The sequence below is a fragment of the Engraulis encrasicolus genome, chromosome 7 (genome assembly GCF_034702125.1).
Source record: "Engraulis encrasicolus isolate BLACKSEA-1 chromosome 7, IST_EnEncr_1.0, whole genome shotgun sequence".
NCBI classification, from domain to species: Eukaryota; Metazoa; Chordata; class Actinopteri; order Clupeiformes; family Engraulidae; genus Engraulis; species Engraulis encrasicolus.
This window is the reverse complement of record NC_085863.1, coordinates 53,063,527-53,088,180: the sequence shown is the minus strand read 5'-3', so window position 1 is coordinate 53,088,180 and position 24,654 is coordinate 53,063,527. Positions and strand designations below refer to the sequence as shown.

The 24,654-nt window shown below is 47.8% G+C and overlaps 1 protein-coding gene across 1 annotated transcript in view; it reads left to right on the top strand.

Moving 5' to 3' along the window:
• rapgef6 (Rap guanine nucleotide exchange factor (GEF) 6) overlaps positions 1 to 24,654 on the top strand; it is a 148,688-nt gene that overhangs the window by 58,389 nt on the left and 65,645 nt on the right. The window contains exon 8 of the mRNA XM_063203935.1: positions 22,978 to 23,109. Coding sequence (XP_063060005.1) covers positions 22,978 to 23,109 — 132 coding nt within the window. The remainder of the gene's footprint in view (positions 1 to 22,977; positions 23,110 to 24,654) is intronic.

Genomic DNA, 24,654 nt, shown 5'->3' with positions numbered 1-24,654 from the left:
ACTCACACTGCGTTTGGCTGGCGTGCAGAGTGGAATGAATGAAGAGGTTTTTGAATGAGGAAAAAAGCACACTTGAGATGGTGAGAGTGCTGCATTCATCTTTGGACTAAAAGCTTCCATATGAAAAGTGCTCCTATAGCACTGCCATCGCATATAGCAACAGGGCAGATGGAGCTTTAAATCATCTCAATTTTTTGGTTTACTTCATGACACCAGTGGAAAGAGCTCCAGTTGCTTTCCGCTCAGTGCTTGAAGTGGAAAAAAAGAGGTGCAGGAACCCTAATCGTCTGAAAATACCATCCCAAAAAGAAGTGCAGGAACCCTGGTTTTCCAACAGTCTCATCAGTGCCAAATCAAGTACAAGTCACGTTCTTGTAGGCCTATTGCCTGCACGCATATTGAAAAACTTGTTTTCAACTTATAAAATGCAGCGCATGAGATAAGTTCTGCCGGAACGCTGATGATGAAAATGATGAGGAAGGAGAACTGGATTCCCCTGAGTTCCACCCCCCCACTTCAAGCACTGTTTCCGCTAAACTCTTTGGATAAAATGAAACCTGGATGAATGAGCATCTTCACACACATCGATGAAAACAGTTGGCTTGTTCTGCTTCTTCTTCTCTGGTGGATTCCATTGCTCTCCGCCATCTGTGTTGGTCTCTACCAGAGAGAGTAGAGAGAGAGAGGTTCCATTGGCCCATTGTTTCCGGGTTCTATTATTGCAAGGGGGAGGGGGGGAAATCCCCCTTTAGGCAGACCTAGGCAGACCTAAGGACTGTTCTATTCAATGCTAGGAGTATTATGACACGCCCCTTCAGGCAGACCGGAACCTGGTCATGTTAGGTGCCCATAGCAACCTATTACAATGGCATATCTCTATACTTAAAGAATCTCTGTCTGTACTGCTGTGTTTTGGCCGGTACAGTAATGTCTGTCAGCACTGATCTGGTTTGATGCCTGGTGTGTTTGATATTTGCAGATGAACAACACAGATGCATTCCACCTAGATATCAGACTATTGAATTTTGATACACACATGCACACATGCACTAACACACACGCACAAAGCACACACGCACAAAGCACACACACACAAAGCACACACACACAAAGCACACACGCACATTCACTCACTTACTCTCTCAGACACGCACACACGCACACACACACACACACACACACACACACACACACACACACACACACACACACACACACACACACACACACACACACACACACACACGCACACACACACACACAGTATATGCTGCAATGCAGACAGTTCTTAAGCAGGAGGCCTGGAGTCTGTGCGTTGCGTTGCGTTGCGTTGCGTTGCATAGGGTGCTTGTGGCTGATAAGCAGAGGCACATGGAGGTTAATGAGGTTCCATTAGCCCTGTCTAGAAACTGGAAATAGCATTAGGGTCACTCACAAGTGCGGCACTGTACTGTGCTCCTCTCCCTTCAGGTGGACATTGCAGGCTACCAAATTGGCCCTGAAGAAACAGTCCAAGATGTTCCCTTCCCTCCCCTCTGATCGTCGTGTTGGGCAAGAGCCCTGTTTATGTACTGCATGTGGAGCTGTTATGTCGTTTGCGTCCGTGGTCAATATCTGTAATGCCAATGCTGGCTCTCTGTTTGTACACAACATGAGTGCAGGCTAATAGAATTTAGACCTGTTTTAGGTCTCTTATGGAATACAGTACACACACACACACGCGCGCGCACACACACACACACGCGTGCTCACACTCACGCACACGCACGCACGCGCGCACGCACGCACGCACACACACACACATTGACATCCATTTCCACAGTGGGGCCTTGGCAGCTGTTGGGTCTTGGACATGTCCGTGGCTTTGGACTGTGTGGCCATGCATAATTCAGCAGCAGGGTCAGTATTGGTCCTTTGGAGCGATGGAGGGAGGGAGAGAGAGAGAGAGTGCGAGAGAGAGATGGGGAAAGAGAGAGGGGAAGAGTGAGGGGAAGAGTGAGGTATTGGGGGAGAGAGATAGAATTGGGGAATTGAGGTAGAGAGAGGTAGAGAGAGAGGTAGAGAGAGAGAGAGAGAGAGAGAGAGAGAGAGAATGGGGAGAGAATAGGGAGATTGAGGTTGATGGAGAGAGTAGAATAGAGATAGAGAGAGTGAGAGAGAGACTAGAGTAGAGAGAGTGAGAGGGCCGTGGCACGTTAGCCATTGTGCAGCGCTGCAGTTTTGCTGGCTGCCTCTGTCTCCATTGGGCTGGCTGTGCTGTGCCTGCTGGCTTGGCTGGCACTCTCCCTAAGCTGACATGGCAGGGAGCTCCTTCACGCCGTCATTATCTCCCCCTTTGTTGTCCATTAGAGGCACCAGCCCCTGGCTTGGCTTTTATTATTTATTTTTGCATTGGTGGATGTGGGTGTGTGTGTTTGTGGTACTTTTGCGTGCGTGTGCGTGTGCGCGCTTTGTGCTGTACGAGCCCTTGTTTTGTTTTTGTTTTGCGGTGTGTGTACGTGCATATGTGCCTGTGAGTGTTTTTTTTTCTTCTTCTTTTGGGGGTCTGGTGAGCAGGCAGGGGGACGTGTTATGATGAGGTGATATCCCTGACCCTCCCTGTCCCCTAGTGCATCACATCATCTTTGGTGGGGGTAGATGTAAGATGATGGCCCTGGTGGCTATATCCGTTTTGGGGTGGGGGAGGTGGTATACACGAGACCCCCAACCTCTCCCTTTGTTTATAGTGGATCGTTTTGGTTGTGTGTTTGGGGTATTAATATGAGCTAGTGAGGTTTCCTGACCCCTCCATTGCCATTTTGAGTCAGTCGTGTCTCTGCGTGTGTCTCAGTGTGTCTGTGTTTGTGTCTTTGTCTGTCTGTTATCCATGCCACATCAGCAATCAATGTCTGAGCAGCACGGAGGCATAATAAAATCGAGATTAATGGCTATCTGAATGATACTGCTGGCAGTTTTTGGTAGAACAAAGGCTGCAGATGAATAGATCTGTTTGTGTGTGTCTGCCTGCCTGCCTGTCTGCCTGCCTGTCTGTTTGCCTGTCTGTCTGTCTGTCTGTCTGTGGGTGTCTGTCTGTCTGTCTGTCTGTCTGTCTGTCGTGTGAATTTTTGTTTGTGCGTTATACTAGTATGTTTTTGTATCTGAATCTTTGTGCATGTTTTGTTTGAGTCACGTGTTTGTGGTGTATGCGAGTGTTCGTGTACGTGTGCTAACTATGGGAAGCGAAGCCCACACGCACACGCACACACACGCACACACACACACACGCACACACAGAGACACACACACACACGCGCACACACACACACACACACACACACACACACACACACAAGCACACAGTGTTCTCTATGTGGTGAGCCCTCTGCTTCTCGATGCCTAAAGGTGAACTGCCTTAGCAGTAACAACAGATGCAGTCGCAGCAGTAGTAGCAGTGCATCACACAGATCTTTCCCATAGATCAGCTGAGCATGAAGAGCAGCTGCTCTGGTCTTGCTGTGGTGCGCTGTGCTACTGGGCCTCTCTTACTCTAAGGCAGGGGTGTCAAACATACGGCCCGCGGGCCGCATCCGGCCCGCCAGAGGGTTCCATCCGGCCCGGAGAAAAAAAAAAAAACGTTAAAAAGAAGAAAAGAAAAAATATATATATATATATTATTTTTTTTTTACTTTTTTTTTTTTTATGAAATAACCGAAATGCGCAATTACGCACAAAATCGAGACATGCATGACATTAACCCAATGGTCCCTCTCTTATACTGTATATATGTAGTAAAGTGCACATCACACTTCTATTATAAATGGTGAATTTGTACTGTAACAGGCATTTGATAAAGCTCATATATTATAGACCTCATATATAGAGATAAAATGTTAATATTTCTTATTGTTATTGTATTGGTATTGGTTGTAATTAAATAATAAATATAATTGGATTTGTATTGGTTCCTATTAAGCTGAAACTGGAAACGGGATGTTAGAATGCGTGAAAATGCAGGAAATTACATCTAAGAAATAAAAAAAATTCTGGGGGAAAACCCCCAGACCCCCGGCCAAAAATAACTGTCCCTTATTTAATTAATTGACGGTTAGCAATGAATGAATGAAGTCAAGGAAATTTTGCATAGGATTATCAGTATTGCATTGCTTTCTACATATTCAACACACTTAAAACGTGATAGCACTGAACACTAATCCTCTGCTTTACGTTTTTTTTTTTTTGGCGATGATGTTACTAATGCGGCCCGCTTGAGGTCCACATGGGTTGTATGCGGCCCCCGGACCAAAATGAGTTTGACACCCCTGCTCTAAGGGGTTTGTAGTATATGCCTCATCAGGCCAGCCTGGATATAAACGGCTCCATGCAGGTTTTTGGGGGAAACTAGATAGTTTAATTACGGTTTAATTGTTTTTTCCTCCACAATTAATGAATTAAAAAAATATCAGCTCAAAAGCACAGTCTTTAAAGTAATTATTCCACGTGAAGTTCCACATCTCAAAGACGAGTTTCTTTGTACTTCTCTCTGAAGGACCATTGTCCTTCCAACTTGCGGAGGCAGTAAGTCTACTGCGTGAAGAACTTACTACGTATTGCCTTAAAGTCCGCAGTGGCACCAAGTTTTTTCTATCTTTCCCTTTTGCACTGACGTGTGTGTTTGTGTGCGCTGCAGTTAAGTTCTCTGGTGGTTAGCTCGCTGAGCTGACTTGTGAATGTCAGGGTGACACTTGTGTTGTTTTTGTTTATGCTCTGTGGGGCAGCGGGGTGTGTTTGCTTACTGTGGAAGATGTCATTGTGCGTGTGAGGACTGTGCCCCTCGCCTGTCAGCGGTAAGGGCCTGAACAAAAAAAAGTGAAAAGACATTTTGGAAGAGTGCTCAGAATCCTGGACACTTACAGTGTTTCCTCTAAAGGAGCCTAAAGATAGACCTCAACAGCCTAGTCTTTGTTTACGTTGCCTTTATGGTCTCTCTGTGTGTGCTATTGTGCGGAGTGACTGACTACGACCTTTTGCAGTGCTTTGTAAACGTGATTGGCCAGTAGTTGCCCCATAGATTTCCCTTCACTCAGAACGTGCAAGAAGAAGAGAGCCCAATCCAGGCTTTGAAACTGGTCAAGGTAAGATGCCTTTTGTTGCCAGGCCAGGCACATCAGAGTTAAGTAGAAAGAAGGGAAAGCTAGCAATAGAAGGCACCTTTTTGTTTTGTAAAGAACAATCATTTACGACGACGGCGATGATGGCCGGCGTGTCTGTTGTGTTGTGTTGTTTTGTGCCGTGGCCTTAATGCACGGCTTATTGATCGTTATCGCCTGTACTTCCTGTCCAGAGAGGACACTCTAAACCTCCCCGGACGCGCCGGATAAAAGCTCAGAGCCGCTCTCTACAGGGAGGAGGAGGAGGAGAAGGAGGAAGAGGAGGAGGAGGAGAATATTGAGATGTTAAAAGCAAGAGGCTAAATAATGCAGGACATTATTGTCGACCGGGGCCAGTTTCGTCACTTTGTTTTTGTTTTTTATTTTGGAGTTGCCAACGTCAGTCACGCCCCGAAGATAGATCAGCAAAAGTGTTGTTGACCCTGACTCACTCAAATGCCCCACTCAAGCTGTATGAGTCAGCGATCGCCCGGGATCACTCAACCAGGGCTGCAGACATCGAGTCTCTGTCGGTGTTGTTGGGTGATTTCACTGGTGATTTCACTATTTCTTTATTTCTTTGACGAACTGAACCGCACAACACACCATGGACAAATATTTACTTATGAACAAATATTTACTACTATTTCCTGTATATTCACTGTGTGAAAATTGACATTTCTGTCAACTGATTTTTCCACAAGAAGTGACTGGTCCTTCGCTGTAGAATAGCGCTTTTACATCTTCTGGAATACCTAATACCTAGTAATACCTTCTGAAATGGCCACACCTGCAAAAACCTTTCAAGTTGTGCAGGCCTCCTCTAGCCTTTGTGATTAATTTTTTTTGACATACTGATAAGTCTACACCTTTGAAAGAGTGGTAATGGCCCCTTTTTCAATACTCCATTTTCGCCAAACGCTGTTAATTAGCCTTAGTGTTATCGCTAAAGTGGTTTAAAGCAGACCCAACTGGCTTTCACTACTGTTAACTGATCTCCCTTTAACACACACACACACGCTCTCTCTCACACACACACACACACACACACACACACACACACACACACACACACACACACACACACACACACACACACACACACACACACACACACACACACACACACACACGCTCGCACAGCAGACTGTAATGCCTTTATCTTGCCAGGCCTCCACACACACACACACACACCCTCACCCTCCTCCCCACCACGACTCCCCCCACTTGCTCCAGATTTGGAGTTGATATGGCCAATAATATTCACCCAAGCTGTTGCCATTGTATTACAGCTATTGATTTTTCCAGTGCCGGGGTATCCATGGCAGTGCCTGTCTGGATCATTTTCAAGGACATTCATAAATATGAAATGTGTGTGGAGCTAAGGCGGGCGGTGGCGTGCGTGGAAAGGCCTGAGGAGGGCTGGTGCTGGATTGTACTACGTACTCCTCCTGCTGCTGCTCCGCGCAGCCGCCACATGGCCGCAACTCGGCCGCCTTTGTCTGCCTTTGTCTCTTTTTTTCCCGGAGATGAATTCGCTGCTCGCTCACTCTCTCCCTCTCCCTCTCACTCGCTTGCTCTCTCTCTCTCTCTCTCCCTCTCTCTCTCTCTCTGTCTGTCTTTCTCTCTCTCTCTCTCTCTCTCTGTCTATCTTTCTCTCTCTCTCTCTCTCTCTCTCTCTCTCTCTGTCTGTCTTTCTCTCTCTCTCTCTCTCTCTCTCTCTCTCTCTCTCTCTCTCTCTCTCTCTCTCTCTCTCTCTCTCTCTCCCTCCATGTCTTTCTCTCTCTCTCTCTCCCTGTCTCTCTGTCCCTGTCTCTGTGTGTTCACCTCGGCCCCGTAGTGGCTCAGTGCCGTGAGTGAGGCAGTAGAGTGGTCTAATGACAGCGTATAGATTAACCCTGATAAGGGGCGGGTCAGAGACGAGAGCAGTGCAGGGAGCGGGCTGCTGGTGCCGATGGCAGGGCTGGGAGGAGGAAATGAAAGGAGGATGGAGGAGGTGGCAGCCAGCTCCCTCTGGAGATACTGCTGCACTTCAGGCCCGTGCCTCATACTGTGCGTGTGTGTGCGTGTGTGTGCGCGCTTGTGTTGGTGTGTGTGCGCTTGTGCAAGGATGTGTGTGTGTGTGCATGGTGATTGTGTGAGAGTGTATTTGTTCATGGCCGTACTGTGTGTGTTAATGGTTGTGTGTGAATGTGCGGAAGGTTCTGGTGAGGTGGGCAGGGGTTCTAGAGACGAGCGTGTGCGTGCGTGCGTGTGTGTGTGTGTGTGTGTCAGAGAGAGAGAGAGAGAGAGAGAGAGAGAGAGAGAGAGAGAGAGAGAGAGAGAGAGAGAGAGAGAGAGAGAGAGAGAGAGAGAGAAAAAAAGAATGTGTGGGTTAGTGTGGATGTCCATACTGTATGTGTGTGTATGGATGTGAGCGTGTGCGGAAGGCTGAGGTGATGGGGCAGGGGGACTAGAGACGACCCTGGCCACTCTTCCTGCCCGGGGGGCCGAGTGGGCCAGAGGGCGGCCGGAGGAGCCAGCTGGTTTCCTGTTTCTCCTGACGGCCGCAAGCTGCACGTGTGACCCGGCCGACCCCTCGCAGCGGGAGTAGGATGGGCTGGTCCGTAAGACCGGCTCTGCCCGTAGCAGTCAAGCACAGCACTGTAGCAGCCGAGCTTCACAGGAGAATTTACTCAGTCAAAAGAGCTTTTACCTGTAGGCAACTGGACTGAACGTTTTGGAGTTTGGAGATTGTTGGAGCTTGAAAAATAGTGAGCTTTCCAACTTCTTATTCAAGCACCACAAAGCAGTCGATATCATTACAACTAAATGTTGTCTGAGGTAACCTGGATGAGAGAGTCTTACAGAGGCGATAATTTACTGAGCTCATACTGTGATCCACTTACTTGTGCACACTGAACTAAAATAAAAAATGATTAGCCTTACAGTTTATTTTGACGCTGCCTATTTCAAAATCATGGTTGATTTTTTTATTAATGAGGGAACCATTTAAACGTACTGGGGAGTATTACCACGTCCTTGCCAAGTGGTTTTCAAGTCATTTGGGGTCCAGTAGGATCAGAGAGAGTAGAGAGAGAGAGGTTCCATTGGCCCATTGTTTCCGGGTTCTATTATTGCAAGGGGCAGTGGGGGGAATCCCCCTTTAGGCAGACCTAGGCAGACCTAAGGACTGTTCTATTCAATGCTAGGAGTATTATGGCACGCCCCTTTAGGCAGACCGGAACCTGGTCATGTTAGGTGCCCATAGCAACCTATTACATTGGCATATCTCTATATACTTAAAGTGATACTGTCCCATTTTTGGAAATAAGCTTATTTTACACCTTCCCTTGAGTTAAATAATAGGGTTTTACCGTTCTCCTGTACTTTCAACCGTTCTCTGGGTATGGCAGTGCAAATTTTACCTCCATGCTAGCAGTTAACATTGAGTCCTATGAGACCAGCTCGCGGCTAACTGGTCTCATAGGACTCAATGTTAACTGTTAGCTTGGAGGCAAAATTTGCACTGTCATAACTAGAAAACGGTTGAAAGTACAGGAGAACGGTAAAACCCTATTATTTAACTCAAGGGAAGGTGTAAAATAAGCTTATTTCCAAAAATGGGACAGTATCACTTCAAAGAATCTCTGGTAGGATCACTTATTGCTCAGCTCCCGCGGTATACTGTACTCTATGCGTTTCTGATAAAGCAAGAGTTAGTGTTCAGAGGTCAGAGGGTCAAAACCGAGCCAAAGATCTAATAAATTTGCTGCAGTAGTCAGCCAATGTTTATTACATTACGAGCAGCGGCGTTGAAACAGCTCAGTAGTTTCTCTGATGTCTGTTTGCACGCTGGTAATAAAATGGTTATCGCGCCGTAAAATCGGCAAGCTTTGTCAAATTGGTTTCGCTCGATTGTCAGGCAGTAAGCCGGTTATGGAAAAGCAATCAGTCACCACCCCCCCACCCCCCACCCCATTTTCCACCCTCCACTCCACTCCGTTCCGTTCCGTTCCGTTCCTGGGTTCCATCTCCTCTGGGTCTCCATGTTCCATCAGGTGCTTCTGTACACCGTCAGGGTTGCTTGGCTGTGGTCAGGGATCAGTGCATTGGTCAAGGGAGAGGCGGGTGGACAAGCATGTGTGTGGGGAGAGCATGCTGACTCTCACACAAGGGAGCCTGAGGGTAGGCTGTCTGGGCGCAATGGCCCCATGCTCTGGTGACGTCTTCTTTCTTCCGAGTGATGTCACCCCCATGTAAGCGCAGTGATGCACACTTGCAGACCAAATTGTCCAGACCAAATTTGAGTCCCTCAGCCCGATGGTGATACACCGTTATTGGCACTGATTGACACTCATTGCCAAGTGTGATGTGTCCCAGATCACCTTTTGGCTTGTGGTGCACAGCACACCACATGGCTAGATGACGTACCTTTTACCGCCTACTAGTAATGTATCCCGCAGAATCATGACATAGCCTTGCAGCTGAGAAATGGACCCTACAGCCTGATGATGTTCTAATGTTCCCTACAGTCGAATGAGGCACATAGCCAAGTGATGTTTCTTGCGGCCTAGTGATTGACAGTCATTGCCCACGATGTACAACTGAAAACTAGGGATGTGCACACTTCTGGACCCATGACGTCTCCCGACAGCCAAGAAAATGGACACTACATGTCGATGACGCACTGTATACACTTGCACCCACCAAATGCACCCTACAACCTGATGACGTGTGCTTACACCCCCCAGTGGTGTACATTGCAGCCCCATGATGTGCACAGCAGCTCAGTGCTCCTTCTCACCCCTCTCCTGTTCCTCATCACAGCTCTGACGGATGACACATCAGGCTTGAGGAGAGTGAGGAGAGTGCAGAGGGGCTCCTGTGTCACTGTGTGCCTCCTCTTCATCTTTTCTGAGTGCTGAGGAGTGCAGTATGCCTCTCCTACTGCGCCTTCTTAACACCCACGCCATCAGCCATCAGCCATCAGCACTACCGCAGACCCTAAGGCCCACATTGGTAGAATGAATAGAATGACAATGATCGACTGCTAATAACAGAGTAGCGATGATTTGTTTGCTAATAGCAAAGTAATTTGTTTTTCTTATTCACATACACACATTTCTCTCTCTCTCTCTTGCTGTCTCTCGCTCCCTCCTTCTCTCACTCTCTGTGTACACACACACACACACACACACACACACACACACACACACACACACACACACACACACACACACACGCATACACACGCACACACACGCACACACACATGCATGCACACTCACACACACAGAGCTGAATAGCTGTTGTGTTGTGCTGCATTATCTGTGTGGTGCCGCCTGGGTAATTGCTGCATGGGGTTAAGTCGCTGCGTGATTAAGCGTGTATGATGGCATAAACAATTAATCAAGCCGTAATTCCTATTGCCTCCACCTTCCCGAGTGCACGCAGCATGCCGTTAACACTCCGCCGGCCAAAGCTAGTGCGCAACACAGTTTGGTGGCTCGACGGTTTAATATTTTAATCGTTTAATCCATTTACCGCGTCCCTGTGCGACTTGGTTTTTAAAATCAGAAATGTCTCTCCAGGACACGACCTCACACTCGGAACAAAAGCAAGTCGAGCCCTCCAACTTCTTAATCATTTTCTTCCCTCCGCAGTACTGTGTATGTAATCTCTGACGCAATAGGGCTTTGTTTTTGTTTGTTTCTTTGTTTCTTTGCTTTCTTTGTTTGTGTCTTTTCTTCCCTGTAGGTGTACTGAGTCATTGGACTATGTCCTCATCAACAAGTCTGGTGTCCCGGCGCTGACACTTTTCAGACTGAGAACAAGGACGAATAAAACAGCACACCGGGGAAAGAGGCCGCACTTTAAATTCAATACTTGATAAGGTTGTTGGCTCACTCCTGAGCAAATATCCTTTATTTATATCAGAATAGAATAGAATGGAATAGAACTGAACAGAAGAGAAAGCCTTTAGAGCCATTACATAGTACAGTGAGATTGAAAGCATCTCCAAATGGAAGCACACGCAGTGTGCGATGCGTAAATGTGTAAGTCATGTGCTAATAATTCCATGGTAATAGCTCTAGAGAGAGCGTCTTGGTTCTCTGAACCTCTACTAGCCTCACCAGCCCACATCCCTGCAGTGTCCGTACTACGCTCTCCCCCCTCAACACTCCGTGGCCCTTGCCCACCTCCCTTCCCTTGGAGGCTGGCTAAGAGCTTGGCACAGCACTGCTGCTTTTCTCTGGCTCTCTCAGCTGTTGTGCAAGGCTTCCTGTCTGGTCTGGTTGGGGGGACCTTGGGAGAGCACTCTAATGTATAGTGGAAAAAGCAGCCGAAGCTGTGCTAATGTATAGTGTGACGCACCCTAAAGCACATCTAATGGGCACCGTACAAACCACCCCCAGAAGGACGAGTGAGTGGGGCTTTTTATATCTGTGTGAAATGGCTCTTACTGTAAAGCAGTGTTTATTTCACGTGTGTGTGTGTGTGTGTGTGTGTGTGTGTGTGTGTGTGTGTGTGTGTGTGTGTGTGTGTGTGTGTGTGTGTGTGTGTGTGTGTGTGTGTGTGTGTGTGTGTGTGTGTGTGTGTGTGTGTGTGTGTGTGTGTGTGTGTGTGTGTGTGTGCCCTTCTGTGTGTACATCGTAGAGTGTTGGAAATGTGGAGAGTATGGGTTTCTAAAAGGGTGTGTCTGTGTGTGTCTGTGTCTGTGTTTGTGTGTACGTTGTCTTTGTGTGTGTGTGTGTGTGTGTGTGTGTGTGTGTGTGTGTGTGTGTGTGTGTGTGTGTGTGTGTGTGTGTGTGTGTGTGTGTGTGTGTGTGTGTGTGTGTGTGTGTGTGTGTGTGTGTGTGTGTGTGTGTGTGTGTGTGTGTGTGTGTGTGTGTGCTCGCGCGCGCGCGCGCATGTGTGTGTGTGCGTGTGCTTTGTATGACCTTAGGTTTTTGGTTCCCCCTTTTAGGACGTGTGATGCAGGCTGTGGTCGTCCAAACATAGCTGATATCCATGGAAATGTTGTTATAATATTACAAGCAGACACAGGGGCTGGGCTGCCGCTTGTATTTGCCGGTTTGAAATGGCAGAAGGATCCTTCTTCTGCAAATTCTGCAGTTTATTTTTGTGAATCGGTTGAGGAAGGTTGGTGTAAAGCTGTGGTGAGGTGTTGCAAAAACACTGTTGTTACTTCTGCCGTTGTGATGTTACTGTAGCCTCTGTTGTTGTCGTCGTGTGATGATATTGTTGCCATGCTGTTGCACAGTCCTGCCCTTGATGTGTCTCTCCCTGCCAGGGCCTCTGACCTCTTTGGCCAGACCCAGGACAAAGTCATATGAAAGACCCCCCCATCCAATACACACCATGTAATGAGGACCCAGTTCTGGGCCCGGGACAACTGACCCCACCACCGCCACCCCATGCCCTTCTGTACTCTCTCCCCCACAGTACAGCTGCAGTGACCTTCCCCTGGCCTCCTTTCACATTGAACCCTGTCGCCCTTGACTGCTGTTATAACCTCCAATGCCCTTGCCCCCTCCTTATTACCCACCGTGCCCTCGAATCCTGTTAAATTCATGAGATTGCACGGCGAGGCGCCTCCCCTGATACCCTCCTTTATGATGATGACGCCCGCCCCGTCGTATAACTTCTATGAATAATATGGCCAATCATGAATATTGTGCTGCCGCCGCTGCCTCTGCCTCTGCCTCTGCCTCTTTTTTTTACTGCATTAGGTCATGCTGTTTAACTCTCCCTCCCACCCACCCTGCTACTCTAGCAGCAGCACACTGCATTAGGTCAAGCTAGTTAACATCCGCTGCAGCTTGTGGAGAACGGCATGGGCGGCCGTGCGATTTGCAAGTAGTTTTTATTTAATATATTGTGTTCTGTTTATTATATATATATATATTTCTTTGAACATTTTTTTCCCAGGTGATGAGTCTTTGGGTGATGATATTCCTCTTGGCTCTGACTTTATTTCACCCCTAATCAGACTGCAGTTATGTCAGTGAGGCTGTGAATCTTAATTACTCTCTGGCACACGATCCCCCGCAGTCTACAGCCCACACAGCCCACAGCCTCCCTCCCTCCCTCCGCTAGGCAGAGGAGAGGAGAGGAGAGGAGAGGAGAGGAGAGGAGAGGGAGAGGGAGAGGACAGGAGATGAGAGGAGAGGAGAGGAGAGGAGAGGAGAGGAGAGGAGAAGAGGAGATGACAGGAGAAGAGAAGAGAAGAGAAGAGAAGAGAGGAGAAGAGAGGAGGGGAGAGGAGAGGAGAGGAGAGGAGAGGAGATGAGAGGAGGGGAGGAGGAGGAGATGAGAGGAGGGGAGGAGGAGGAGAGGAGAGGAGAGGAGAGGAGAGGAGAGGAGAGGAGAGGAGAGGAGAGGAGAGGAAAGATGGGCTAGACACATCTGTGCAGCGATGTAGACTTTTCACCCATCTCTTGTTTCTCTCTCTCTCTCTCTCTCTCTCTCTCTCTCTCTCTCTCTCTCTCTCTCTCTCTCTCTCTGTGTCAGTCTCTGCCCTCCCCTTTCCCTCTTTCCCTCCGTCATTCTCTCTTCCTTTCTGTCTTCTCTCGCTTTCCACTGGAAGACAAAGGCAAGGAGTGGCCAGGGGATTTAAAGTCTTTGCAGTGTTTTAGACTTTTCACCCTCCTGTTCTCTGTATGTGTTTGGTTCCTCTTGCCCGCTGCCATTCTCTTATTCTTTCCCCTTCTTTCTCTCTCTCTTGTCATTCTCCACGTTTCTCTCATCTTCTCCTCACTCTCTCTCTCTCCCCCCCACTCTCTCCTCCTCTTCCTCTTTAGTTCTCCCTCTCAGTTTCCCTCGTCACCTCTATTCACTATTTCCCCCCTGCTCTATTTCCTTCTCCCTTTCTCTTCTACCCTCTCTCATCCCCTTACCTCACAAACCATTTCTCTCTCTCTCCTTCTTCCACTCTGTCTTCCCCTCCCTTATTCCCTCTCCTCAAGATCTATTTCTTACTCTCCCACTTTATCTCTCCCTATCTCTGTCTCTCCATCTCTCCCTCCCTCCCTCCTCTCCCTCTCTTCTCCTCTAGTCTGCGGTAGTGCAGTGGCAGTAGCAGCAGTGGGGCTGCCCGAGTGCTGTATCTCCCCCTCTGGCTGCAGCTCATTCATCTCCCGCTGATCGTTACGCCGTAGCAGCGTGCTGAATGCCAGAGCGGCGGCCAGGACACGGCCTGATTTTTATTGCCGTTAACATAATTGGCTTGGCCAATGGCTGCTGTGCCGTGCAGCATCGGGGTCGGCCCTGCTCATGAAGCCAGGGAGAGAGGGTAGTAGTAGTAGTGGTGGTGATGTGGTAGCACTGGCCCCCGTGCTCTAACGCTGCAATATCACATGTGATGAGGGGTCGAGCATTGTATGGGGCTTGTAGCTGGGTGTACGGTTTGTGTGTGTGTATATACAGGGATCTGACGGAGGGGACAAAGGGGTCACTTGTCCTGAGCCCAGGGAGAGAGGGGGCCCAGTATTGGATCCTCATTACGTTGTATTGATTGGGTTTGGGGCCCTTTCATATGTCTTTGTCCCAGGCCCAAGTAAATGATGGAAGTCCGCAACACTGTTAATGCTCCCAGTGATTTATTTGCATAACTTGTCCCAGGCCCAGCCAAAGCTGCCAACGGCCCTGCGTATGTATATTTGGTTGTGTGTGTGCACTTGCTTGTGCGTGTGTGAGTTGGTTTTGTGGTGTGCACCATTGTCTAGCACCATCTTTGTGGCCATCCCACAGCCAATAACACACCATTTTGTGAGTGTGTGCGCCAGGGCTTGACATTAACTTTTTCACCCGCCGGCCACTGTGGCTAGTAGTTTCCCAGAGTCACTAGCCATTCAGGTATTCCACTAGCCACACATATTTTCTTTATCATGATAGTGTACGTCTTACCTCAGAAGATGAGGTGCTAAAGTAAAGCAAGATGAGTGTAAAGCTTTCTATATGGAAGTATAGAAACTTTAGAGTTACTGAGCTTTTTCTTGAAGTTAAATACAAGCAATTGATACACAAGGGGAAAACAACAGAATATAGGCTAATATGATGCATATGTTATACCAAGGAATAAGCTGCCAGCCAAATTGGCTAGTGACACTGAAATTATTACTAGCCACAGCCAAGTTTTACCAGCATTTGGCCGGTTGGCAGGTGCCAGTGTCAAGCCCTGGTGTGCGCACTCGCTATTGACAGTCTTTTTTTGGTCCTTCCTTGATGGTTTAATCCATAATCTGACTTGTTCTCACAAAGCTTTTATGTTTAGTCTTCCATTGTCACGGTTACGTTATTGCTTATTACCTTGTGGTGAGGGATCAAGCATTGTATGGGGCTTGTAACCAGGTGTACGATAGTGTGCGTATGTTTTGGTTGTGTGTGTGCATTTGCTTGTGCGTGTGTGAGTGGGCTTTGTGGTGTGCACCATTGTCTAACACCATCTTCGTGGCCATCCCAGCCAATAACACACCATTTTGTTAGTGTGTGCACACACACGCTATTGACATTCTTTTTTTGTCCTTCTTTGATGGTTTTAATCCATCACTTGTCCTCCTCACAAAGGTTTAATATTTAGTCTTGTCACTGTTACAAGTGTGTTTTTGCTCACCTCGTACTGTATTCCATAAGCACCTGCCCAGCCCTTCAACATATAATCTATTGCCCAGCTTTCCAGGTGGTCAGTTTCAGCTTGAACTGAGTTTTTATCGGCAATAGTGAATCTCAAGAGGAAAAATGGAAAAAAAGGAATTTGGCACATTGAAAAACCCAACGACAAAGGGCGGTTCTGCTCAGTGTGTCTTTATTATTTCCAAGTGTTTACAGCCATTCAGCTCATGAGTGGCGATATCAGTGTGCAATCAGTCTGTGGCAGCCTACTCCAATTAGCCCTACTGTTGGTTGGCACGCAGTTTTGGTGCCTCTCTTCCGCTACGGAGTTGGAGTTGTGTGCATGCGTGAGTGTGTGTGTGCGTGTGTGTGTGTGTGTGTGTGTGTGTGTGTGTGTGTGTGCCCGCGTGTGTGCGTGTGCGTGTGCGTGTGCGTGCGTGCGTGCGTGCGTGCGTGCGTGCGTGCGTGCGTGCGTGCGTGTGTGTGTGCGTGCGCGTGCGCGTGCGCGTGTGCGTGTGCGTGTGTGGTGCTTCTCTCCTCATCACCGGCTATTGTGGTGATAGCCATGAAGTCCTGGCCCGGGGTGGTGGCCAGTGGGAGAGTGGTGTGGGGAGGAAGTGTGTTTTTGAAACACCCCCTCACATTTGCCACAGTATGGACACACACACACAGTCACACACACACACACACGCGCGCACGCGCACATGCACACGCACTCTCGCGCGTGCACACACACACACACACACACACACACACACACACACACACACACACACACACACACACACTCCCCACCCACTCTCGCTTTCCTCCTACTCTCCTACTTTCTTTCTCCTCCCTCTCTCTCACTCATTCGTTCGTTCGCTCGCTCACTTGCACGCACGCACACACACACACACACACACACACACACACACACACACACACACACACACACACACACACACAAAGACAGCTCCATTGGCCCCATCCTGGAGAGGAAGGGAGGCCAGTACTGTATTCTCCGGCCAGGGCTTTGTGAGCAGCATAGCGGCCCGTGTAGCTCCTGCTCACCCCCTGACCTGGATGCCAAGCTGAGGAAATGCCTTTGGCCAAGAGCAGAGCAGAGCGGAGCGGAGCCGAGCACCATTAGGAATAGGAAGTACTCCGCTCTACACCTTTACCCAGGAAGAACATGGACAAAAACGCAGATGTATGCGAAGTCGAACACACGCACAAGCACAAGCACGCGCACAAGCACGCGCACACACGCATACGCACACACACATACAGAAACACACTCTCTCTCTCTCTCTCTCTCTCTCTCTCTCTCTCTCTCTCTCTCTCTCTCTCTCTCTCTCTCTCTCTCTCTCTCTCTCTCTCTTTCTGTCTGTCTGTCTGTGTCTATCTGTCTGTCTCTCTCTCTCTCTCTCTCTCTCTCTCTCTCTCTCTCTCTCTCTCTCTCTCTCTCTTGCTCTATCTCTCAAAAATACACATACACGTACGCCCACCTACACTCTAACTTTCCATGCTGCTGGCGTCTCTCCAAGCTTTTGTCTCCCTTGTTTGCCTTGATGTTGCAGTCCTCGTAGTGGTCTTTTTCTTTTTTTCCTCTTTGAAAGCAATGAATCACTCTGTATTCACCTAACCTTACCATTTGGAAATCGAGCAAAAAGGGCAAACACATTGAACAAACCTCCCACCACGGAGTACAGCAGATCCGCTCCCACTCATGTTACTGCATTCATTCATTCACCAGGAAATCTTAGAAACGTGATCAACATTTTACCTACTAACTCACTTGCTGGCTTAAAGGTGCACTGTGTAATATTTTTAGTAGTTTATTTCCATAATTCATGCTGCCCATTCAAACCATCAAATTCTAAATATTTATTATGACTGGGAAAATGTTCATACATGAGAAGGGGGATCTTCTCCATTGTATGTCATTTTGAATGTCCAGAAAGACATTTTTTAGCAGTATTTCGTACTGTACTGACTGTTCTGTCTGCATTTCAAAGTTTTTGGAACGGGACGGCAATTCTGGAGAGAGGGAGCCGGTGCTAGTTAGCTGCAGCTGATGCAGAATGCATGGAGCTGCTGCTTCTGTTGCTGTTGCTGCTGCTGCTGCTGCTGCTGCTGCTGCTGCTGCTGCTGCTGCTGGAGGTTTTGAAAACTAGGCCTGGCCTCGCATGGCTTGCTCCACTGATGTATCCGTGTGGAAAGCCCGCGGAGCTTGACATTCATTTTTAATCTCGCGGCCCGATCATTAATTCATGGGGAGTTGGGGAGACCCCCTGGATGTCGGGTGTTGGTGGTGGGGGATGGGTGGGGTGGGGTGAGAGGGGCTGACTGAAGATGTGTGATTAAGGGCACCCCCTGTGTGTGTGTGTGTGTGTGTGTGTGTGTGTGTGTGTGTGTGTGTGTGTGTGTGTGTGTGTGTGTGTGTGTGTGTGTGTGTGTTCCGTGTGTGTGTGTGTTCCGTGTGTGTGTGTGTTCCGTGTGTGTGTGTTCCGTGTGTGTGTGTGTGTGTGTTAGAGTTATCGCAGTGTGACTTCAGCAATTAGCAGCGTTTCCGCCCGCTCCACACACCCCTCCACAACGCTTTCATTAACTTTTCTCCATCAAACAAACACAGTACTCGTTCATAATCACTCTCGCTCTCTCACTGTCACTCTCGCTCTCTCACTCTCGCTCTCTCACTCTCTCTCTCTCTCTCTCTCTCTCTCTCTCTCTCTCTCTCTCTCTCTCTCTCTCTATCTATCTATCTATCTATCTATCTATCTATCTATCTATCTATCTCTCTATCTCTCTCACAGACACACACTCACACTCGCATTCGCTCTCACACTCGCACTTGCGCGTGCTCTCTCTCTCTTTCTCACTCACTCACTCACTCACTCACTCACTCACTCACTCACTCACTCACTCACTCACTCACTCACTCACTCACTCACTCACTCACTCACTCACTCACTCACTCACTCACTCACTCACTCACTCACTCACTCACTCACTCACTCACACCACACATAGACACACACACACTCACTCTCCATCACTCACTCACACACATACACATACACCCTCATCACACAAACATATACACCCTCATCTCACACACAAACGCGTGTGCACACTTAATCTCAGATACACACACACAGGCACTTTATCTTCCACATACATGCTTTGACACAGGGAGGATGATGTCACTCCTCAGTGACAGCCATGTCGTGGTGGCATAGGCAGTGGTGTGATTGATGGCCTTTTCCAGAGCGGGGCGCTTCCAGTGTTGACAGAGTGACAGGAGAAGGGCATGAGACATATCGATCCAGATTCCCTCTGGACATCCTCTGGATCACTGCTCCAGACTCGGACAGACTCAGGGATGTGCGATCCGATCTATCCACCCTTTCGATACCTGTGTAACTGTCGATGGCCGTTAGCCTCAAATCGACCGTGAGGTTTTTGTCGTTTGCGTGTTGCATGTTGCGTGTTTGTCTTGCATGCCGCTCAGATTCAGAATCGCATAATGGCGTCAAAATGATGTTATTTTATTTTACATCCATTTTTTGTCATGGATGAATCAAAGTTTTGAATCTCAACCACTTAATGACTCAAGCTGTGAAAATTGAGACCTTAAAAACAGGTTCATTTTGAGGTGCCTTTTGTTGTTGTTCTCCTCAATGCTGCGTTAGAATTACCGCACTGTGCGAATGAACATGCCATCACTTGTGTTTTCACTATTTAAAGTTCTAGAAGGTCCAGTATTGGAACACTGACTCCTCTCCGCTTTTATTCTGGAGATGGTTTTGTGTGTCGTTATGACAGACCTCAGAGAAAAATTGAGCCAGTGTTTATTATTCATATCCCCCTCCCTCCTCCTCCTCCTCCTCCCCCTCCTCCTCCTCCTCCCCCTCCTCCACCTCCCTGTCTGCCTCCTCCATCTGGGTTGAGACGAGAGCCCGGTTGGCTGTGCTGTAGGTCGAGAAAGCTATAGGTGGAGATCCCGTCTCCAGACAGTAAACATCCTGCCTCGCATCTGACCAATTTCTGAACTGTCTCATCCTAATGAGCACAGAAATGATCATCAGCCAGATGGAGATACTTGGCAGGGCTTTTTGACTCGCTCTCTGAAGCTGGGGTGTCCACCTCTGGTTCAGAGGGGTGTCTGCGCTTTGTTTGTGCACCTCCTTTTTGAGGTTTGTGCAATTCATGGGGAAATGCATACGCACGAAAGGTGCTGTTGACCTAAAATAAAGTTTCATGAAAAGGCAAGAAGGTGCTGCACACACTCTGTACAAGATAACAAAATTGTCAATCTCATGACATTTCAGCCTGTGGCTTTCCTCAGAGCACCCGGTTGTGATATCTTGTACTTGTATGCAGGGCTCTAAATTAACACCAGCCAACCGGCCAAATGCTGGTGAAAATTCAGTTCGACTGGTAGAAAAGAAAGCCTACTAGCGACCTTTTCAGGTGACAAGTGTATGTTTGTCTAGTGCGATTTACATCTATTAGCCATTTTGACTAATGATGAAAAAAGTGAATGTATAGCCCTGCTTGTATGATTGCTTGAGTTAAGAAATGGAACAATAGAGTTTATTTGGTATTTGATGGTCACATTCGGTAGTTGATGGTCACAGCAAAGTCTCTTGGGCAAGCAATATTCCAAGCTTTCTTCCCTGGCTTGTGCAGCATAAAGTCCTCTGGTTGATATGTATGAACCCTGATATGGCGATCATGGTTGCCAATTGAAGGTACTGTAAACAGGGTCAGACCCCACTCCCCTTGTCTCTGTGCCAGGTTAGGCAGCAGGGATTGGTTACCAACTGTGTTTTGAATGTTATCATTCCAACCTCCAGTTTTCCAGTAGCAAGAAATGTTGGCATGAATCTCTGTGATGATCCATTTAAGTGGCCGATTGAGGGCAGATACTGTCAACCCACAACTCCCCCTCCCCTCTTGGTCTTTGCTTTGTGTGTGTGTGTGTGTGTGTGTGTGTGTGTGTGTGTGTGTGTGTGTGTGCGCGCGTGTGCGTGCGTGTACTGTGTATGTGTGCGCCCGTGTGTGTGTTCGAGTGTGATAGTCCATGTGTGGGTGTTGGGCTAGTGGGGGTCTTAAGTGGTGTTGCGTGTAGACGAGGCATATTAAATATTGCATGTTGGCACGGCGACCGTGGAGGTGATGGTGGCTAAGGGCTGTACTGTGTCCAGACGCTCGGGCTCTGGCTCGGGCTCGGGCTTTGTCAGACGATGCCAGCTACAGCATGGACGAGGTGAGGTGCTGTGGCGTGGGCCTTTGTCTCGGAGAGCCTCAGCTACGCGGATGGTTGCCAGCGGTAAGCTTGCTTGCTTGTTTTTTGGACAGAGTGTGAATTCAATTTTCATTGTAGATCAAGACTTGGTGCTACATTTTGAATGGGCTCTACATTTTACATTAGGTACATCAATATTTTGGTATTCACCAACCCTGTTGTTTCTTGGTCATGATTGTGAAGTTTGTGTTCTGTGCCCTCCATTGTAGTGCCTCAGATTTCAAGCTGTGGTTTTGGGTTCATTTGAAGATGCACCAGTACTCTACTGTGGTTCCTGTAGGCTGCAGTAACATATCTGAGAGAATAATCTTGTCTTTATGGCTCCTGACTGGCTTTGGTATTGTCCTGTGAACTCTTATTTTTGTGAATTCTGTGTGCAGTTCTATACTTTTCATTACGGTGCAGCTCTGAACTAATTTGGTTCTGTTCAAAGGAGCAAGGCCAGAAAGCTCACACAGTGATTTATTGTTGCTGAAGCAGCAGAATGTTTTTTGCTGAATTGAACAACAAAGAAATAAATCGGCAAAGAACATATGGAGATTTGTATCTCAAGCAGCACTCGAGTAACTGTGAGTAAGTCTGAATCGATCTGGTTTTTTTTATTTTGCGTGAAATGTTCCCTAACATAGCATTTAAAAAAAAAAGAAAAATCATATGACTATTGCCTCATACTTGGCAGTGTGTTAGTAAATCCAAGGCCTCTGGTGTTTCTGTTTATTCTAGTGGTACACCTTTTGAATGTATTTCTTTTTCAAGCATCAATGCGTAATGGTTTACATACGGAAGCTTCTTAAAGAATGAGCGTTCTTTGATGAATGGCGTGTATGTTTTGAAGAGAACGTATGTGTTACATTCTTTGAAGAATGTGATGTTTGTGTTTGTTTTGGGTGTGTTTGCGCGTGCGCCTGTGTGTTTTCTTTGAGGAGTGTTATAACTGTGTGTGCACGTGTGTGTGTGTGTGTGTGTTTTCTTTGAATTTGTGTGTGTGTGATATGTGTGAGGAGTATGCACATTCCATCACTTGCCCCGCGCCTCCGCAGTGTCATGTTGATGGTGGCGCTGTCACAGCATGCTGTGTTGGGCTGGGGTGGGGGTCACACAGAGGGGACCTGTGGCGTCTGCTCCCGTCAGATTTATGGTGACTGAGCTGGGGGACAGCGCTGCGGAGAGAGAGGAGAGGAGAGGTGCACATGCAGACACACACACACTTACTCAGGTCAGCTGTCAAACACAGGCGCGTGCCACAGGCCTGGTACTTAGAGGAGGGCATATGGAAGACAGGGACACAGAGAGAGAGAGTTATTTACAACAGTGTTATGGGTTTGTTTGTGTGGGTATATGTGTGTGTGGGTGGTTGTGGTTGTGTGTGTGTGTGTGTGTGTGTGTGTGTGTGTGTGTGTGTGTGTGTGTGTGTGTGTGTGTGTGTGTGTGTGTGTGTGTGTGTGTGTGTGTGTGTGTGTGTGTGTGTGTGTGTGTGTGTGTGTGTGTGTGTGTGTGTGTCTGTCTGTCTGTCTGTCTGTCTGTCTGTCTGTCTGTCTGTCTGTCTGTCTGTCTGTCTGTCTGTCTGTCTGTCTGTCTGTCTGTCTGTCTGTCTGTCTGTCTGTCTGTCTGTCTGTCTGTCTGTCTGTCTGTCTGTCTGTCTGTCTGTCTGTCTGTCTGTCTGTCTGTCTGTCTGTCTGTCTGTCTGTCTGTCTGTGTGTGTGTGTGTGTGTGTGTGTGTGTGTGTGTGCGTGTGTTTGCGTGTGCTTGTGCTTGTGCCTGTATCTGGGTTTGTGTCATGTACGTGTGTGTGTGTGTGTGGTCTACCTGGATTCCTGCAGCTATGCAGGCTTGCAGGACCCTCTAAGTTGTGGCATGTGATTGCTACCCTACAGTAAGATTTCACTGTGATTCCTCCTCCAGGAAACCAACCTCAGTCTCACGTCTCGTCTCTATTTTGTCTTTTTGTCTGTTCCACAGCTTCCTGGAGACCTCAACAAAATGCACCTCACAGACCACCCCCACCAGCAGATGATGCACATGGCTCCCAGCCAATCAGGATGCAGCATTGCCAGCGACTCTGGCAGCAGCAGCCTATCGGATATCTACCAGGTAACTCCTCCATCCTTGGCTCGGTCACACAGAACCTGTAGTGAAACTGAACCAAAATCAAGAAACATTCAAAACAAGAATCAGTTTTGTATAGACCATATCTTGACAATTGTGACAATGATCTGATTAGCAGATACAAACTGTTCCTGAGAGAGTGGCTAGAGCCTTGGTAGTGTGTCAGCCTAATTAATCACGCCCAGTGATTGGATACTCCGCAGAGTTCACCAAAGAATATCCAATCACTGGGCATGACTACGAAGGCTGACAAACTTCGAAGGGTGCACACTAGACATTGGGAAACGACCAGGGTATTGTTTGCAGTTGAGTTGTTGTTTTTTCATAACTGTGCCCTGGTTGGCAGGAGGCAGGAAAGGTGTCTCCCTGTTTCCTCGTCTGAAGTTCTCTGTCTCAGACTATTTATCACAGCAGGGAAGCTCGGTCCACCTCAGCACATCTGAAGCCTTTAACGTTTACCTTTTACGTCAGTGCCTCTTTCCTGTTATGGTCATCACTCTCACCATTGTCTCTCACTTTCCTTTTCACCGTTACGTATTTATGGTTTAAAAATACACACAAATCTATGGAAAGTAATGGATACAGTGAGAACAGAATGTTTCGTACAGAAAAAAAAGAAGAAAACAAAACAGCCACTTCTCAGTAGGTAAGGTAAGACCCGTGGCCAGTTGGATGGTATTTCTGTCTGTGGAACAAGCTTTTGTAATCGCTGCAGTGCCACTGACAGCAAAGAGATGTTGGCTTCTCCTAATCTCGCTGTGCCTGTCACGGGCATTTAAAATCATTACCCCGCCTCCTTCCCCCTTGCGCATGGAGAGAGATTTGTTCCTGCGCTGCCTTATCCTCTCCACTCGTACTGATAGACCCCACACTTTGGCGCAGCGATATCTGTCCCGGCCGTTAGTCTCAGGGGCCCTGTGTCGGCTGCTTGGTGTGTCGAGAGAGAGAGGGTGGGCGTACCATACCGCACACAAAGTCTGTATCAGATGCTTGTGACAAGGGGACCCATGACTGGTTTCCTACCTGCCAACACCTACCTACTGCAGGGTTCTCTACTGCAAGTGTCTCGTTAAAACTCTCGTCAAAACCCTCGCCAGGACTGGTTTTGCTGACAAGACGAGTTCATTTGTGTAAAGTGCATCTCCCACACAGAGACAAGTCAATATGCTTTAAAAGTGAGTTCGAAAAACGTATGCAAGAGATAATTTTGCTGTAAAAGGATAAAAGTAAGCTAGGTAGAAGGCCAGTCAGCAAAGGCACCTGAGGACAGTTAAATGTTTTGTATTAGATTAGTTATATTGAAACTGCCAACAATAGGAGCACTTTTACAGTATGCCCTGTAGAAGTTGGATTTAAAATAAAACGTCATACCAGTTGAAAGCTACTACGAAATATATTACTCTGGCAACAACCAAAAGATTTTTGGCAGTGGTTTTATTCACCTAATTTGGTGCCATATAGCTGAAACAAATTGCCAGAATAACTGAAAAACACCAATTAAAAAGACCTCCCAGTCCTCTTACAACAATC